The 19,385-nt window shown below is 38.2% G+C and overlaps 2 protein-coding genes across 2 annotated transcripts; one reads left to right on the top strand and one right to left on the bottom strand.

Moving 5' to 3' along the window:
• Positions 1-732: 732 nt before the first annotated feature.
• LOC576887 (heme-binding protein 2-like) lies at positions 733-4,333 on the bottom strand. The gene is made up of 4 exons (XM_030997100.1): positions 4,167-4,333; positions 3,504-3,673; positions 2,820-2,992; positions 733-2,119 (listed from the first exon to the last, which is right to left on the bottom strand). Exons 2-4 carry the CDS (start codon positions 3,657-3,659, stop codon positions 2,017-2,019), a joined length of 432 nt encoding a protein of 143 aa, XP_030852960.1. The 5' UTR covers positions 3,660-3,673; positions 4,167-4,333; the 3' UTR covers positions 733-2,016.
• Positions 4,334-10,779: 6,446 nt separating this feature from the next.
• LOC115929120 lies at positions 10,780-16,713 on the top strand. Its single transcript, XM_030997341.1, has one exon. It carries the CDS (start codon positions 10,780-10,782, stop codon positions 16,711-16,713), a length of 5,934 nt encoding a protein of 1,977 aa, XP_030853201.1.
• Positions 16,714-19,385: the final 2,672 nt, after the last annotated feature.

Raw genomic sequence — 19,385 nt, 5'->3', positions numbered from 1 at the left:
TTTTCGATATTCATTGAGTAATTGAATGTATGAAACAGTTTACAAAACAAAAGAAGCTTAAGTATTCTCTCAACAAACTAAGTTGATAGGATTTTAGTAGAAACTTTTTAATAAATTCTTTCTTTATATGTATTTATACACAGTGAAGTCACATTAGATAACCTTCCAAAATAAACAAAACCTTTCAAAACCAAACATACATTACATTTTATTAATTGTAGGAAGCACAATTCTGCTTAGCTATTACTTGATATACAATGTACAAATATTGAAGACAGGATATGTTATATATAAGAAAAGGGTCGTATCTTTAATTTATAAAGGAATTATAGGGCTTTTTTCAGTCGTTCACATTGCAAATTACATGATAACGCAACCACATAACAAACAAGAAATATAAAACAGAAAATTAAAGATTGGACGTCATCTCATATTTTTTCATAAGATAAACAAAATATTGTTCAATATAATAATACAACATGAATATAACAAAGCACGTAGAAAGTTTGAAATTAACAACATTAATGATAATGCTAAATATATTACTCATTGCGGATGTAGTATCGAAAATAATATCGCTATTGATATTCGTTTGTCTCGCAATGTGGTCAATAAGGAATCTAAAAGATCACGACGTATAAAAGACCCTTGCTTACATTTTTTTTATCACCTGACGAAGTGTTGCAGATAGCGCACGAAACGTCGTGATCTTTTAGATTCCTTATTGACCACATTGCGAGACAAACGAATATCAATAGCGATATTATTTTCAACATTAATGATTATAGGAAATATTGAGCCTCGTTCAGACATAATGCGGGAAAACCGCGGCGGATTCCTTTTTTTTGTCCATGATAAATGCAATATATTTCTGTATCTTATTACACAGAGCTTTGTGAATACACTCAGGATCCGTGTTGCCATTCGTTTACAAGTAAAAACACTGAGGCGGCATTTTTGTTGCGGTTTACTGCATCATATCTTAACTATAGCATTGAACTATATTTATTCAACCTCGTGTAATCACTTGACCCAAGCCTATATTCCTTAATGAATGGTTTGTATTTTTCTTTGAACCTGTACAGTATCCATCAACGCATATGGTGTACTCTTTAATCTCAAACTTTTTTAATTTGAACTATTGATCAACATTCCATTAAAAAAATGATTTAAGACATTACATTTTCATATTTTTTCCAAGCCCCCCTAAGAAAAGATGGTAGGAAAAAATGTGAAAAGGTAAAAACAAATCATATTTATAAGGATAAACGCTTACTGCTAAATTATAAGCTTACGTCTCTGATATTTATATCAATTTGAACCCAAACTTTATATTCCGGTGCTTTTTCTGATATTAAAATATGACATTTTGATATTCGTACATTACACGCCACTCTTTTAATACAAAATATACACAGGAATAGTAAATGTGCGGAGATATAAATCTCCATATATCTTTTGAACTGTCCTGATGCGTGTTTTTTAAATAGCATATAGCATAATACATATAATTCACATAATACAATAAAAGCTGCTCGATTATGCGATGATGCTATGACAATTGCTGCAATGAACTTTATCCGACTTTTCGCCAACCACGCAGAGTTGTGTTTCTAATGGAAACATAGAGGAGAGGGGCCAAAGACAAAGAAGAATGAAAGTAATCGTTCTCTTCATTAAATAAATGCATTATTTAGTCGAACTCTTCGATGTTCTAAATTACCTACCTAGGAAACATAAAGCATTCCAATCTCTTCAAACATTACGTGTTATTCATCAGACTCATTTTCATTATAAAAGTGAAAATAAAAAAATTATCGGTGAATTTTTTACCAAAAGTAATGAATTTATGTCAGAAATATGGATGTCGTCATTATTTGGGCAAAATAAGCGGGTGGCGGAGCAGTTGCTGTCGTAACAAGTATTATGGATGATAGCAACCGTGGGCGCTGACCCCATTTCCCCGCCCCTGACTACCGCCCCTAATAGGACATAATGATAAGATTATGTACTTTGTCACTCGGTCGTAGGTCCCGGGTCCGAGCACCAGCGTCGAGGAGTGTCATCCAATTTCAATGGAATGAGGATTTCGTTGTGGCGATCCGTCAACTTCATTGGACTGGACAGGAAAACAAAGATATGATGACAAAATCATAATAATAATAATAATAATAATATTCAGCTTTATATAGTGCTTATCACAAATGTCTCTAAGCGCTTTACAAATATACTTCATAGATGTGAAGAAAAAAAAATGATTAGTGCCTTACGGTGTCATAATTTCCGTACACTCTAATCAAAATCTTGAAAATGTGCATTAATTTCAAATAATCATACGATATAAATCATTTTAGTGAATTGAGAATTGCATTTCTTCGGATTGACGGAATGACGGATTGAGCATTGGTAAAATGGCGCCTGGTTGGAATGTTCCCTAGGAAGAGGAGAATGTTCTTGCATTGTGTGCTGACAATCCTCAATCCAATGACCAGGTAATAATACAATTTATTGAGCGCTCTGGTTCATAAAGTTATGAGCCAGAGCAATATAACACTGAGCTCCTATAGGAAATCATTTTATTCAGATGGTCATGTCTCAGCCAATACTTAACCTTTTTAACTGGTTTTCGACGTTTGGCCATTATTTCTTGTGCTCTTTCGGAAAATGAAGAAAAAGTTGAGAAATTCTAAAAATAGATTTTTTATATTGGACCACCCAGTTACAATGCATCGTGAAATCCCATCATTACCAACGAACGTTTTCACAAAGTGGTTCACATAAAAACACAAAATAAACCAAGAAAGGTGGAATAAACTTACGTATCGTACACATCAACGAAAAGGGACGACCCGAGTGAGTCCGATTGATTCCGATTAGAGTTCGGAAGAAGTCGGGCCAACCGATGGGCTTGTTTGTCCACTCGGTTGCTGATGGGAAATCCGCCGAACGACAAGGCGTAGAACCGAGACGGTCTCAAATCCTCAATGAAGATCTATACACAAAACAAGATTCAGATTTTGAACAACATGACTTGATAAATTCCTTTATCCGCTATCTCTTGAAAGAAACCAGGTAGACTGATAAATTGACGACGGGTTTTAATCCAATATCGTCTTTGCTGGAGACAGTTTAATCAATCAAAGAAATCGTCTTATGAATAGATAATACAGTATAAATTGACATGGATATATGAAAAGATATGAGAAAGCAAAAAAAAAAACGACAAAGGAGCAGGGACAGGCAAATAACATATAAAAGTGATCGGAAGCAATATAATATATACAGACATAGAACATGAAGAGAGAGCGAAAACCATGGAGGCGGACTTATGACAAAAATAACAGGAAAAATGATTGGAAGGAGTTGTCTGGGATCGTTTCACCAAGCCTTAAAAACGATTCGATAATACAATTCGCAAGTATCAGTTTTAAGCTAAAACTGATTTTTTAAATCTAAATAAATTCTAGTTGATGAAACATCCCCTTGATTTTGGAAAAACTTACCCGTCGATCAAGTGGCGTCGGGAAATCCACAGCTCGTTTGCGAGGCGTATAGAATGAGACAGTGTAGCGGGTTCGACCACCCCATCCTCCCCGGGGCTCCTCCGTGCCTCTCCCAGTAGTTGCTGATGTAACCTGTGTCCGAACTGGCTTGGCCATTTCTAGCTTTTCTCCTGGGAGACATAATTAAGAAGAGCGGAGAACTTAATCGGGAGGTCCCGGGTTCGAAACCAAGGCGATATTACTATTTCCGTTGCTTAGGTACAAGCATAGTTAAAGAAAGGAATTAGGAACTGACCCTAAGCATGTGTCATACATTATTATAAATCTATTCATTTTGTTTGCTCCTTTGTATTCGTTACGTAATACTATATCATCCATTATCTGTCCCTTTTTTTTTCTTTCCCTTATGTTGTTTTGTGTCACTTTCTGCAACGCCCATTTATCTCATTATTCAAGATTCTGTTTTTTTTAACTGAACAATATTTTGTGTTTAAACCCATTATAATTCCATGATCGCAGATGACAAATAGACATATAAAATGTGAAAAGCACAAAAAGTAACATCGAGAATAAACAACATGGTGTTAAAAGAAGGAAGGTAAATGAAAGGGGATCAAGATTAAAGATCTTTAATTCATTTTGTAATGCTGAAAAAAAACTCACCCCTTGTGTTTTCTCCTTGTATATATTTGAATAGCCGGTGAAAGCCGATATAAGTAGCGACGTCGAAAGATGAGGTGTTCACCACGGTCGAAATCCATGTCGAACGACGATACGATCGCACTTCGACGTCGCCTAATGAACATATTATCCTGTAATTTGGGAGTGACATCGGCTGTCTGTGTACAATTTTTTTTTATTTATTTATTGATATTTTTGCATTCACATGGATTAGGCCTAATAATATGGAAAATATTAATCCGTCTACATTGGGGCTATCAACTTAATACAATGAACAGATAGAATGAAACGGTAAATGTGGTCGGGGAAATAGTGGACAAAACAGTCTGTTTAATTCACCCCAAAAATTGTTAACTTAAACCTAAATTTACAGAACAACAGAAACACGCGTAATGAATTCTTCGATTAATATGTAATTATTACACTATTGTCTATTTAAACGTATTTTGCAATCATTCTAATTTATAAACCTCTCTCAATCCGGCCAGTGTCCGCTATTTGCAATATAATTTTTTCCTATCGATTCATTTGGAAATTTGCTCGCATGGATTAACAGATTAACAAGTGCCATTGGGTTATGAAACAGTAGGCTATAACTATTGGATAAACTAGCACTCACCCTTCTCCGTGGGGTCCCATACTGAACCCGATACTTCTAAACTCTTCCAAGAGATGGCTTTCGACAGATGTCCCTAGAGTCTGCAAGTACATCAGCAGTTCTGGAGGAAGTCGCTGCATGATAGAAGAGGTGCCGGGATCCTGAACAACCAAACCTGGTGCCGCGGAGAGTCCAGGTTGCTGGAAGTCCAAATTGCTTCTAGATGGACTTATTGGTTTGACTGCCAGGAGTTCAGGTAAGCGCGATGGAAGAGGGTGATGGTGTGTTGTCGGCTCGGGTTGGTTTGGACTTTCGGGTGGGCCGTCTGTTGAAGGACTAGGCCATAGTGGAAAGTTCACCCGACTCGAACTTCTAGGTTGGGCCAATTCTTGACTAGGGTGTCCAGATGAAATGGATCCATCGAGACTTTCGGGCACGGAGGGAACCGAAGTTGATTTTGCGGAGGGGACAGTCTCCAAGAGAAACACAGAACCGGGTACCTTTTGAGTTTGCAAATAGCGATTATGTTCAGATAAGACCGTCGTTAGCGAGTCGGCGCTGCCTCCGAAAACCAATCCTGGACCTTCATCCGCCTTACGTTTCTCAGCCGCGTAATCGTTCACCCCGTCCTCGTCGGATTTGTTGTCGAGATCGATTTTTCTAGCTCGAGAAGGATAAAACTCTTTGTTCTGAGCTGTATCTAAGATTCGACCCGGGCCTCCTGGTCGCAGACCACTCACAGAGCCGAGATTGTCCGTCGTTAGATATTCTTCGGCATTGACACTGATCGAATGATGTCGAGCGGGATCATCGAGATCTCCGGATCCCTCGATGACGAGGGTTGGTTTCTCTTTTGTTGGGCATCCTCGAGACGTTGTTGATATCAAGAGAACAAAAGTGATGACTTGGAAGAAATTCATCTTTAATGAATCTGTATGGCAAAGACCAAACATACAAAATGTACGAGACAAGGAACAGTTATTTGCTATTATTAGAACTAATATCTTCATAATTATCCTCGTATTTTGGGTAAAAAAAGTCTGTGAAATGGATTGAGAATATGATTTAACCCTATACATTTTTTAAAGGAACTAAACCTTAGTCTAATATATTTGTTTATGTATTCATAGCAACCAAAGGGTTGGTATGAGTATGGTATTTATTCATTTCCCTTTTAATCTTTGCGGTTATTTTGTTGCCGCTGACTCTTTTCTTCTCCTTTCTCTCATTTCTAAAAGAGCATTTTGTTAAGTTTCTAATTAGGCTTAATATTAACTTTATATTATCAAGATTATGTGTCGGCAAAAAGGCGATTCGTATATCAAAAGTAATGCGTGTGTCACCCTACGTTAAGATCATCTTCTCCTGACTAAAATGATATTGTAGCAATGCACAAAATCATCATCAAAATTAGCCTCAGTACGTATATAATGCATTAAGAATTATCCGGACAGTAAGTTTCTTAACAATGACGAACATTACTATGTCTAACATTTTCATGCTCAAATTAAATGACGAAATTCAGGTCAGACTCACCATTGGTTATCTTAACGCAAAATTGTTATAAAATAAGAGCACTTGAAACAGAATAGTACATTCACATTGTATCGGCTGCTCGGATCTCGTATCTAAAACTAATATATCTACAGTTTATTCATAACAACGAAAAATCAACTGAAGAACAAATGCATTAAAGATTACAGTGCGCGTACGACAATGATCAAAATTAATTGTGAGGAAAAGAAGGAGAAAATAATTACAAGAGAAAAAGTGAACAGAAACAACAATATAAAAAACATCTGTGAAATAAATAAATAAACTTCATACCTTTGAGTCTGGTTCTAAAATGGCACAGATAACTCAATGTTTTTTCCTCTCTCTCTAACCGAATGATAATGATAATGATAATGTTCGTTTCGGAAAACCTTTATATCCTCTGAACGAACCGGAGTTAGATGGGCGAAAAAATATGAATAAACTTTATGCACGTACACCAAAAATTACAAACATCACGCAGTCCAAGTACATGAAATCATTTAGAAAAGTGACGTCATTTAAAGGTTTAATAAAAAATAAAAAAGTAACATGTATAAATGGACGTTGGAAAGAATTCCTGGCTGTAATTGGTCATTTCTTCATCTGTCGTAGAATTATGGGCGTTACTTACAAGTACGAATCCACCTACTTTACTAATACTACAGACATTTCATGTTTGTAGTGATTGCTGTGATTGGTCGTTTATTAGAATTATGGGCGTGTCTTACAATTACGATGTCATCCAGTTTAAAAACACTAAGACGTTTCAAGTTTATTTACACTCCAGATATTGAACATATGAGCACATTTTACAAATTCTTTCTTGTAGCGTTCGAGAAAACTAGATCCGGCTGCAAATCTTTACACGCGTACTTCAACTTTTGAACTCTAAGCGGAATGCGTGAAAAAGAGCCCCTAAAAATGACGTTTGGAAGGGCGTTGGCACCATTGGCGTTTCCAGAGGGCTTGCGGGGTGCATGTCGCCCTATTAGGAAAATAAAAGAATCCTGGCGTAGCTAAATTACAAAACAAATGATGATATACACGAATTTGGGTTCCTGTATCCATGTCTCAAGCAAAATTAAACCGAAAAACACGTAAATACGCTAAAGCCATTCGTGTTTCTTTCTTTGCTTGATTTTTACTTGAACTGAAAAAGAACGTAAAAAAATGCGATAACCTTTTTTAATTATTTGTTGGCTTGTTGTTTTATTCGTTTGTTTCTTTCTTTCCTGCTTGTCAGAGAATTTTGGAGTAATATTGCAGGGATTCCAAAAAAAGCAAGATATTTTGGACTTTTGCTGCCTCCCTCCCCTACCCCAAGAATATCCAGCATCTGCCCCTAAGCAAGCATCCACTGCCGAATCCTACCCTCTCGGTGAACTTGGTAAACACACTCCCCTCAAGGTTCCTGTCATTTCATCACGAGGGATAGAGGGAGATCATCTCGTGAAACTGAGAAGACTGCCCCTCTCCGAACTTTTTAATTCGTAAATAAGGAGCTCAGTCCCGGTTCAAGAGCAAGTCAGCAACAAATCTTGCACGTACGTCATTCTTCTAAGAAAGACCTTCCCAAAACCATCGCCAGATGAAGCTCCTCTTTGTTCATCTCGTTTATCTGACATTGCCTTTTCTTGGGAATCTAATAAAAACAACAAATTCCTACGCCCAAAGACCGTTTATTGATAATTCTTCAACTGATATTGATGATGATCGGCTTTCATTTGGAATGTCTTAGTTTATATCCCAATCCCAATTCAGTTGCTTTTAAAGCAGCGAATTATCTTTGCCGTTTAATCCGACCCTCGACTGTAACCTATACTTTTCTGCGCAAAATAAAATCATATGGTAGGTCGTTCACTATAATATCGATCTTTTATCTACCAAATAATATGTCTGTTATTTCATTTCGACGTTCTACGTTCTTTATTTCTTCTTTGTTTACCTTGCTTTTCCTTGCCCTAAATTCAATATTCATATTATGATCACACGATTCATTTAATTTTGATGTATAATGCAACTGAGGTCAATGGAAATCTACAACAAATACAAAGTAAGTTCAAAAGAATACGATGGCAAAGTCTTTCGAAAAATTATCCTCAGGGAATTTCAGTCATCTAATAACATTAGCGAACATTACAATAAACATATCACCCAATCCGAACATGAATTCTACGGGATATTTAAGAGTGTGTTGAAATTGCCCTCGACTTCGCTTAAAGTTAAACATGTAGCAATGTCGTTTAATCTAAAATTGAAAATTGCTTACTACCCACCACCCCTCCCCCCCCCCGCGAATTTTTTTTCCGTACTCGAGAGGGCAAATACCCCATGTGCGCATGCGCGTGGACTTGTGATTTCTCTGCTACTTCCCATACGAAATGTACATGTATTCGCATGTACTGTGCACGATTCGCGTTCTACGAGTAAACGATGGCATAGTAGTCTTCAAACACAGACTCTGATTTGCCAGTTTGACAAAACAATTACGCATATATCGTGCGTAGCAATAGTACTAGTATTCAAGTCTGAGTAGTTGTATGATTCAGACATTTTAGTGCTTACAGAAATGCATCCCAAATTGAATAGCATGGTATAGTAGTCTGCAAGCACAGACGCTAATCGGACAGTTTGACAACATAGTGTCTTGAGTAGTGCTTTATATTCAAATATGTGTAGTTTTATGATTCAGACCCTACTGGTGCGTGTATTGGAAAGGCATCTCAACTTGCAGAGTGGCATAGTAGTCTGCAAGCACAGACGCTAATCTGACAGTTTGACAAAATAGTGCAAGTTGAGATGCCTTTCCAATACACGCACCAGTAGGGTCTGAATCATAAAACTACACATATTTGAATATAAAGCACTACTCAAGACACTATGTTGTCAAACTGTCCGATTAGCGTCTGTGCTTGCAGACTACTATACCATGCTATTCAATTTGGGATGCATTTCTGTAAGCACTAAAATGTCTGAATCATACAACTACTCAGACTTGAATACTAGTACTATTGCTACGCACGATATATGCGTAATTGTTTTGTCAAACTGGCAAATCAGAGTCTGTGTTTGAAGACTACTATGCCATCGTTTACTCGTAGAACGCGAATCGTGCACAGTACATGCGAATACATGTACATTTCGTATGGGAAGTAGCAGAGAAATCACAAGTCCACGCGCATGCGCACATGGGGTATTTGCCCTCTCGAGTACGGAAAAAAAATTCGCCCCCCCCCCCCCCCCCCTCTAAAAAAAATCTTTGTGAAATGACGCCCTTTTTGTTTGCTATCAGTCTCTCTGATTTCTTTGATAACGTAAAAGTATCTTTGAAATATTAAGTTTAATTTTTTGTTAAGGTTTAGTCCGACTGTACATCTGTCAACCCTCTCCTATTTTACTACTGAAAAAATATAAAAGAATAGTGGAGCCTTCAACCTTTAAATAGTAGAGGTTTAACTACCCCAAATACAGATATATAGTTGTCGGAAATTCAAAACTTGTGATACAAGAAACGGGCGGGGGGGGGGGTCCTTTTTCCATTCCAGTCACACTGATTTCAGTCAAACTAATAGACAGCTCTTTGGAAAGACAAAACAGTTTCGAATCTCTCTTAATCGGTTCATGAACATCTCGTTATAGTCTTAAGAAAGATTTGAACACCGAATGAACTTTCAGGCTGTCTGTACAGTGTACTGACCGGCCGGGTTAAGACACATTCACATTCCACGGTTCCCATTTGTTCTGCGTTATATGAGTAGTTGCGTGCCCTCAGTTTGACATTTCAATCGTAGGTTGAATTCCTTTATCATTATCTTCTTGTTGTGAAATCGCCCACCTAAGATTTCGCTTTTTTTTTAAAGCTCAACAATATTGTAAGGATCAAGTTATAAGAAGCCAAATTTAGTTTTTGTTTTAAGGATACCGTAGATTGACTGGAATTGTTGTACAAACGTAGCTAGGCTTGTCACATGGAAACTACAGATATGATATGATGTGGGCACGGATTCAAGGAAGGAAAACTTTGTTTTACCTACTAAACTACTACTACTATTGCTACTTTGTACATTCCGGTGTATGGAAATGATTGGAGTTCAGTTGAGTGTTAATAAACAAAGAACCATGAAATTACCACATTGTCTCAAGGATCATATGTAGATATCTCTACATTAGTAAAACAAAGTCGATTCTTCAACGGATACTGCATGGAAGAAGGAATTCGACACGGCAAAGCCCCCGGGCGTGATACTCGCGAACACTGCACAAGTACTAAAGTCTGACGTGACGTGACACAGTGAGTAATTCAATGAAATGAAACTCAGAAGTGAAATCGGCTGAATGAAATGAAACTCAGAAGTGAAATCGGCTGAATGAAATGAAACTTTGAAGTGAAATCGGCTAGACTCTATAGCTCTACACGTTACTGCTGATTTGAAAGGAATTTTTATCAAGTAAATTGCAATTATGCTGGATGGGAATACTACTCCCAAATCCCCAGGTGGGAAAGATAAGGAACTGAGCAATGCCAATGGCAATGATATCGATCATGTCGTGAAAGATAAGGAACTGAGCAATGCCAGTGGCAATGATATTGATCATGTTGATGATAAGGAGAGTGGTGCAACAAGGAGCTTTGCTAGAGAAAGAGATCTAGAGAATGGGAAAGAAGATCAAGATGACTCAGAATCCACATTGTCATTATGTGGATCATCGGCCTCTTCTGCCAGTACTGCAAAGAGGAGAGAAAGAGAGAGAAAGAAGGAAAGACAACTTAAAGCAAAGTTGATAGCCTTACATCAAACGAGTGAACTTGAGAAGAAACTGAGAACACTTCAAAAACAACATGAAATGGAACAAGCCGAACAAGAAATACGAATTGCAAAAGAAAAGGCTGAGAATTTGAGAAAGAGTCAGCTGTTGAAGGATGAAGAAGCGGAGATTGAAAGACAAAAGACTGCTATTCTCTTGCAAGCAGAATTGAAGCTTCTACAACAAGATTCAGAGGAAGAGCTACAGAAATGGAAAGTGGAAGGTGATTCTTTCCGTGATCGTGGACAAGAACGAGAACAAGTAATAGGTGATTCTTTCCGTGATCGTGGACAAGAACGAGTTAGAGGTGATTTTGTCGGTGAACGTGGACAAGAACGAGATCAAGTTAGAGGAGACTCTTTCCATGATCGTGGACAAGAACGAGAACAAGTAATAGGTGATTCTTTCCGTGATCGTAGACAAGAACGAGATCAAGTTAGAGGTGATTCTTTCCGTGATCGTGGACAAGAACAAGAACAAGCCTTTCGTAAGGAACCTGTGAGCAATGAAGAAGGAGCCACCAAACAGATGCTTAGGGAGATGATTAGATTCACTGCAGAAAACAGTCTACCATCGCCAGATCTCGAGCCGTTCAATGGGGATCCACTTGATTACCTTACCTTTATAAGGAATTTTGAATATGTGGTTGAAAAGAGAACTGATGAACCTTTCAGAAGACTAGAGCTTCTACTAAAATACACACGAGGAGAAGCGCATGAGCTTATTCGAGAATGCCCCCACATACAACCAAGTAAGAGGGCATATGAGACTGCCAAGTCCATGCTACACAGAGACTATGGAAAGCAGAGTAACATAATAAATGCATACAAGGAAAGGGCAATTGCCTGGGAGCAGATACGATCAGGAGATAGGCAAGGATTGCGAAAATTCGCAATATACCTCAATAATTGCTCACATGTTAGAGCAGCAGGGGACTTAGGAGGCATGGATAGTGCAAGTTTTCTGAGAGTTCTGGCAAGCAAACTACCCTTGTATCTCCAACAGAAGTGGATCTCACGAGTAGGCCTGACTCGTGATATTGCCAATAGGAATCCCACCCTGGACGACCTTGCACAGTTCGTCATACAGACTGAAAGAAACATTAACGATCCCATGGTACAGGGATTGGGATATCAGAGGACTGAGAAAAATGCTTCCTACAATAAAGATGAGAAAGAAAAACTACAAAAATCAAGAAGCACAAAGGCATTTGGTACAGCTACACAACAGGATAGGGAGCAGAAGGACAATAGGGAACCAAGTTGTACTTTCTGTGGCACCAACTCAAGGCATGTTATTGACGAGTGCCGAAAATTTGAAGCCTTGACAGTTGAAGAAAGATCAGAGCAATGTAAAAGGAAAGGCCTCTGCTTCCGATGCCTGAAACCAAAACATCTGAAAAAGGAATGCAAGAGTAAGATCAAGTGTGATGTCTGCGACAGGATGCACAACACTCTAATGCATGATCCCAGGTGGATGAAAGACGGAGAAGGAAATACAAGGAAAACCACCAATGATGCTTCAACATCTACCGATGTGCAAAGTGAAGCTGGAAAGATCTCTTCAGGGTCTACCAATGTGAAGAAAAGTGTTGGAGGAAAACCCCAGACATCGACGTGCATGACGATAGTTCCAGTCATCGTGAAGCACAAAGGAAATGACAGATGCATATCAACTTATGCATTCATAGATAATGGATGCGGAACAGTCTTCTGTGACACAGAACTTACCCAAAGGCTGCATGCAAGAACTAGGAAAACCAAGCTAATAGTCAAGACATTGAATCTTGAAGAAGTGATAGATACAGAAGTCACTGTAGATGAGCTGCAGATCGCAGGAGTAAAGGAGAAGGAATTCATCAATCTTCCGCCCATCTATGTCAAAGATGGTATACCAGTGACAGTTTCAGATGCTCCAACTCAAAAGGATCTGAAACGATGGAAACATCTGAAGGACATAGAATTGCCCGAAATAAGTAACCGCAACTCTATTTCAAGGGTAACTCTCATGATTGGAGCCAACGTTCCGTCAGCATCGATGCCTCTAGAAATTAAAGCTGGTGACATCGAAGAACCATATGCTATCCGCTCAAGGCTAGGTTGGCTCGTGTATGGTATACAAGCTCATGAGCAAGCAGATATTCACAAAGTCTGTTTTTGTAAACAGGAAGAAGTTTCCATCATTCCTAGACAAGAGGAATTAGAACGGAAATTCAAAGACTTCTGCAATATGGAATTTACAGAGAGACTAAGTGATCACAGAGAGGGCCTGTCAGTTGACGACAAGAATTTCTTGGACATAATGGAGAAATCTATCACTAAGAAAGACAATCATTATCAGATGGATCTGCCCTTAAAGCAGAGAGATGTGGCTATGCCTAACAACAAGGACCAAGCTGAAAGATTTCTTGAAAGACAAGGACAGAAGTTATCAAAGAACAAGGAAATCCATGAACAGTACACCACATTCATGAATGATCTGGAAAAGCAAGGCTATGCAGAGAAGGTTCCAGAAGCAGACTTGGACAGACATGATGGGAAGGTATGGTATATCCCTCACCATGGGGTGTATCATCCCCAAAAGCCAGGAAAGATTAGAGTAGTCTTCAATTGTCCTATCAGCTACAAAGGAAAGTCTCTTAATCAGGAACTCCTACAAGGACCAGATCTAACCAACAGATTGCTTGGTGTTCTCCTCAGATGGAGGAAAGAGAAAGTGGCTATAATGGCAGATATACAGTCTATGTTCTATCAGGTGAAAGTTACACCAGACCAATGCGACATGCTGCGTTACTTGTGGTGGCCTGAGGGGGATATCACCAAAGAGCCAGTAGCCTACAGAATGCTAGTCCATCTTTTTGGGGCTACATCTTCTCCCAGTTGTTCGAATTATGCCCTGAAAAGAACAGCAAAGGACAATGAAGGTTGTGCAAAGGAAGAAGTCCTAGATGCCATACAGAAAGACTTTTACGTTGATGATTTTCTGAAGTCAGTATCAACACCCCAAGAAGGCATTGATCTAGCTGAATCATTAAGACAAGTGTTGTCCAAGGGAGGCTTCAAGTTAACCAAATGGTCAAGCAACAGACGAGAGGTCTTGGATTCCATTCCAAAGGAGGAACATGCCGTTGAATTGAAGGATTTGGACTTACAAAGGGAAGTTCTTCCAACTGAACGAGCTCTTGGTGTGAGATGGGATCCAGAAAATGACCAGTTAGGCTTCAAATTGAAAGAAATGTCAAGAAAGGCTACTCGCCGAAACATCCTATCAGTAATGAGCTCAGTCTATGATCCCTTCGGGCTAGCAGCACCATTCGTTCTGAAGGCTAAGATAATTCTGCAAGAATTGTGCCAAGCTAAATTGGACTGGGACCAGTCAATCCCTGAAAAGCAGAAAATGGAATGGGAACATTGGATGAATGAGCTACAAAATCTTGACCAGGTGAAGACTGAAAGATGTCTAAAACCAAAGAACTTTGGTATAGTAACAAACAGACAGCTGCACCACTTTGCCGATGCTAGCATGGATGGCTATGGTGTTGTGACCTACTTGAGACAGACAGATGAGAATGAAGAGGTTCATGTGGCATTTTTGACAGCCAAAGCCAGGGTTGCCCCACTGAAGCCTCACACTATTGTTAAGATGGAGTTAACTGCTGCAACACTCGCAGTAAAGCAAGACAGTATGATCAAGAGGGAAATGAATATGGAGTTGGATGAGACAGTATTTTGGACGGACAGTCAAACAGTTCTGAAATACATTGCCAACGAAACTGCCAGATATCCAGTATTTGTGACAAACAGACTGAGTATCATCCGAGATGGATCAGAGACAAATCAGTGGAAGTACATTCCTACCAAGTTAAACCCGGCAGATCATGCATCCAGGGGATTGGATGCCAGTGAACTAACCAAGAAGAAGGAATGGTTTGAAGGCCCAGAATTCCTAAAGCGGTCTGAAGAAATATGGCCATCTGAGGGTGTGAAAGCTCCAGCAAGAATGGAGAAAGCTGATGATACTATGTCAGGAGATTTGGATGAGACTCACATTCATGCCACAATGATAAACAAGGAGGATCCAATAAGTGCACTCCTGTCGTACTATTCTGATTGGGATAAGCTGAAACGAGGAGTTGCCTGGATATTGAAGTTCAAGAAAATGCTACAAGGAAAGGGGAAAGGAATAGATGGCAATTCCAGTGAAATGTTCAGCCTGATAAATAAGGACATTGAAGATGCCGAAGTCGCAATTGTTAAACAATTGCAACTTGAATCATTCCCAGAGGAAATGAAACGACTGGCTGGTCACGGAGAAGAGAAAGGAGTACCAAAACGCTCTACCCTTAGTAACCTTGATCCAGAATTGAGCAATGGGTTACTTCAAGTAGGTGGAAGGTTGCAGAATGCCCAGATTCCAAGCAGTGCTAAACATCAATACATCCTACCAAAGAAGCATCATGTAACCACTCTTTTAATGCAATACATCCATAGGAGAGTTGGTCATCAGGGACAAAATCACATGGTAGCTGAATTACGACAGAAATTCTGGGTGGTAGGAGCTGGAGTTTTAGCACGAAACATAGCAAGGAAATGCATCATTTGCAGAAAGAACCAAGGAAAGGCTGGTCATCAGAAAATGGCAGAACTTCCAAGAAGTCGAGTTCAGAGTGACGAGCCGGCGTTCACCAGAGTTGGCATGGACTATTTTGGTCCTTTTGAAATAAAGTGTGGAAGAAGCATAAGGAAAAGATATGGCGTAATCTTCACATGCCTGTCCTGCAGAGGGGTGCACATTGAAGTTGCATCGAGTCTAGACACAAGCTCCTGTATTGAGGCTATTCGTCGCTTCATCAGCCGCCGAGGACCTATGAAAGAGATGTTCTCGGATAATGGTACAAATTTAGTAGGAGCTGAAAGGGAACTGAAGCAGGCATTAAAGGAGCTGAATCAAGACCAGCTGATCAACTTTCATGCAAACCATGGCATGAAATGGCATTTCAATCCTCCTGCTGGTTCCCATCAGGGGGGAGTATGGGAACGCCAAATTAGAACAGTCAGAAAGATACTGTGTGCAGTCATGAGAGAGCAGTATCTAAAGTCCTACCAGAATGAGGAGCAGCTCCATACATTCATGTGTGAAGTGGAGGCCGTCATAAATAGTAGGCCTCTTACCCGATGTTCAGACAACCCAAATGATCTGGATTTAATCTCACCAAACAGCTTGCTGACTATGAAGGGTTCAACGACGCTACCTCCAGGGATCTTCGACGACAAGGACATCTACGCAAAGAAGCGGTGGAAACAGATGCAGTACTTGGCAGACCTATTCTGGAAGAGGTGGGTGCGAGAGTACCTGCCTTCTCTACAACGCCGACAAAAGTGGCTGCAGCCAAGTCGTAACCTTCAGGTGGGGGACATTGTACTCGTCATAGACGAAACAGCGCACAGATGTTCCTGGTCCATGGCCCGAGTGCAAGAGGTTATGCCAGACAACAAGGGGTTCGTCCGCAGAGCGAAAGTGAAAACTGCAACAACATCGCTAGTAAGACCAGTAACCAAGTTGTGTATTCTACTGGAGCAGGAAATTTGAATGGAGTTTGTCTCAAATTTATGAAAGGATCTATATGTATAATATGTGAAAGTGCCTTTAAGTGGATGTGCTTTGAATCATTATTGGAGGAGGATATCAAGCAAATGAAGCAATTTGTGTTTGGATCAAGCGAACAAGTGGAATTCAGAGCGCCAGTGAAATTTTGTGTTTGTGTTAAAGTGAGAAGTAAAATATTAATAGCCCTTTGGCTAGTAATTGGTAATCATTTGTGATAATGAGCCAATACAGGATCAACACATATTTAATCGCGAATTTGCATTGGATCAACACATGTTTAATCGCGAATTTGCATTGGATCAACATATGTCAAGTCGCGAATTTACACAGGATGATTTTGTCAACACGCGAATTGCAAGAGAGCAAAGTTTTACGTGAATTCAAGAGAAGACGCTTCCATGAAAGGATGTCAATTTAAGACATTTAATTATGATAAGTCAGCACCGAATATTGTTTATGCTTTGCAAGAACGATAAAGGATATGAACATGAACTGGAACGAACTATTGAACTTTCAAACTGTTTAAGTTGAACTCTGTGAAATGCTATTCATGACTGAAATGTTTGTTTTGAAATTTGATGTTTTATATTCATACATGTATATATGTAAGTTTGTTGAGTTTCAATATTTCTTTGTGTTATCACAATTGGGATGTTTAAATTGAGGATGATTGAACATACATGTACACAAATAATTAAAAGAGAATATTTTGTTAAAAATTTGTTCAAGGTAATGATTGAATTAGTCTCAGAGTTAAAATCAGATACATTTTGTTAATATAAAACATACCAGAAAGAGAGAACTCAAATAGGGTTAAAGGGAGAAAGTGTTTTTGAAAACAGTGTATTTGTTGACATAGAAAGTTAGAAATTTCATTTCATTAGATGTTCAGAACATTAACATGAATGAAAAGATTTAAATATATGTGTCTGCACTCTGCAGTGTAGAGCATTATAAGGAAGTCCAGAGTGTTATATTTAAATTGAGGATTAACATGTTTAAGTGAAGTAAGGAATGTTATTTAGTTTTATGTGCAAATGGCAAGGATATTTGCATGTGCTTAGTAGTCAATCCACAATGTGACTTCAGTCATGCAGGTAAACTTCGGACAGATTGATATATGCAAATAGAAAGAACAAGGTTAATGTTCAAGCAGAAGTATAAGTATTACATGTATGAAGATGGTATTATGCACAATGCTAAATATTTCCTTTTCTCTATTGTTTGAAAGTACATGTGCATCTACGTTATTTGAATGTTCCTTTTATGTTGATGTATACATGTACATCAGTTCAGTTCAATTGAAGGTGTTCAGAAATTGTTTTATGTTTAAGTAAAAACAAAAGGAAAAATGTTAAAGGTAGTAAATACAGCCACTAATTATTCTTGTGTTTGGATTTCATATTACTGGTTTATTTCCAGAGTTATTTTTTGAAAGGCAATTATAACGAAAATGGTGTTTTGATAATTTAATTACCATAGGTATTACATTTTGACAAAAGTTTGACAGAAGTTTGACAGCTATGAGTAAACATTGAAAATATTTTGGTTTAAAGCTATCATTGATTCATGATGATTTTGTATTGGATGCCTTTGTTGAGTTGATACAGGAATGTTTATAGTAATCCAGGGATAAAGCTTGATTTTGCAGAATTTAGTGTATTCTGTCATTTCTGTGCATTTAGATAGTAGAAATTGGCAGAGTATAGAGAGATAAGTGTTACATCTCATTGTGATTACGATTTGTTTTGGAAACAGTTAGGTATTATATAAATAGAAAGTGTTTGAATTTAATGTAGAAACTAGGTTATGAGACAATATACAGAAAATGGTTGTAAACATTTGATAATACATGTAGATAACAGTTGGTATTTTGTTAATTTACATCAGTGATGGACAATTAAGTTTTGGTTAAATAAATGTTAATCGTTGCACCCTCTAGCTGCAACTGGGGGGAGGAATGTAAGGATCAAGTTATAAGAAGCCAAATTTAGTTTTTGTTTTAAGGATACCGTAGATTGACTGGAATTGTTGTACAAACGTAGCTAGGCTTGTCACATGGAAACTACAGATATGATATGATGTGGGCACGGATTCAAGGAAGGAAAACTTTGTTTTACCTACTAAACTACTACTACTATTGCTACTTTGTACATTCCGGTGTATGGAAATGATTGGAGTTCAGTTGAGTGTTAATAAACAAAGAACCATGAAATTACCACATTGTCTCAAGGATCATATGTAGATATCTCTACAAATATAATTACATGTATGTACCAAGAATGGGATGAATAGAGAACACTGCTTCTTCTAAATGTTCTGAAAGTATTTTGACCAGTTAAAATGTGACACAGCAAGATGGAAAAAAGGAAGAAGAGAAAAAAATATTTAGAAAACACAAAATTTACACAGACATATTTTGAGAGAAGCTGACCTTTTGTTTTATTACTTTGCTGTTAACTACATTGTTGTTGTTGTTGTATTAATATTTGTATCAATTTTATATATTGTTGTAGTTCCTTTTTGTATTTGATATTATTATAGTTCAAAATTCATCCAGATATTTTAAGGCAGATTTTGTTGTTTGATGAGAAAGCATACATACAAGTAAGACAGACATAAATGACATGCATACATGATTGAGATACCAAAAT

The sequence above is a fragment of the Strongylocentrotus purpuratus genome, unplaced genomic scaffold, assembly GCF_000002235.5.
Source record: "Strongylocentrotus purpuratus isolate Spur 01 unplaced genomic scaffold, Spur_5.0 spur5_scaffold_4, whole genome shotgun sequence".
NCBI lineage: Eukaryota > Metazoa > Echinodermata > Echinoidea > Camarodonta > Strongylocentrotidae > Strongylocentrotus > Strongylocentrotus purpuratus.
The sequence above is the reverse complement of the archived record's forward strand: the minus strand, read 5'-3'. Positions and strand labels throughout refer to the sequence as shown.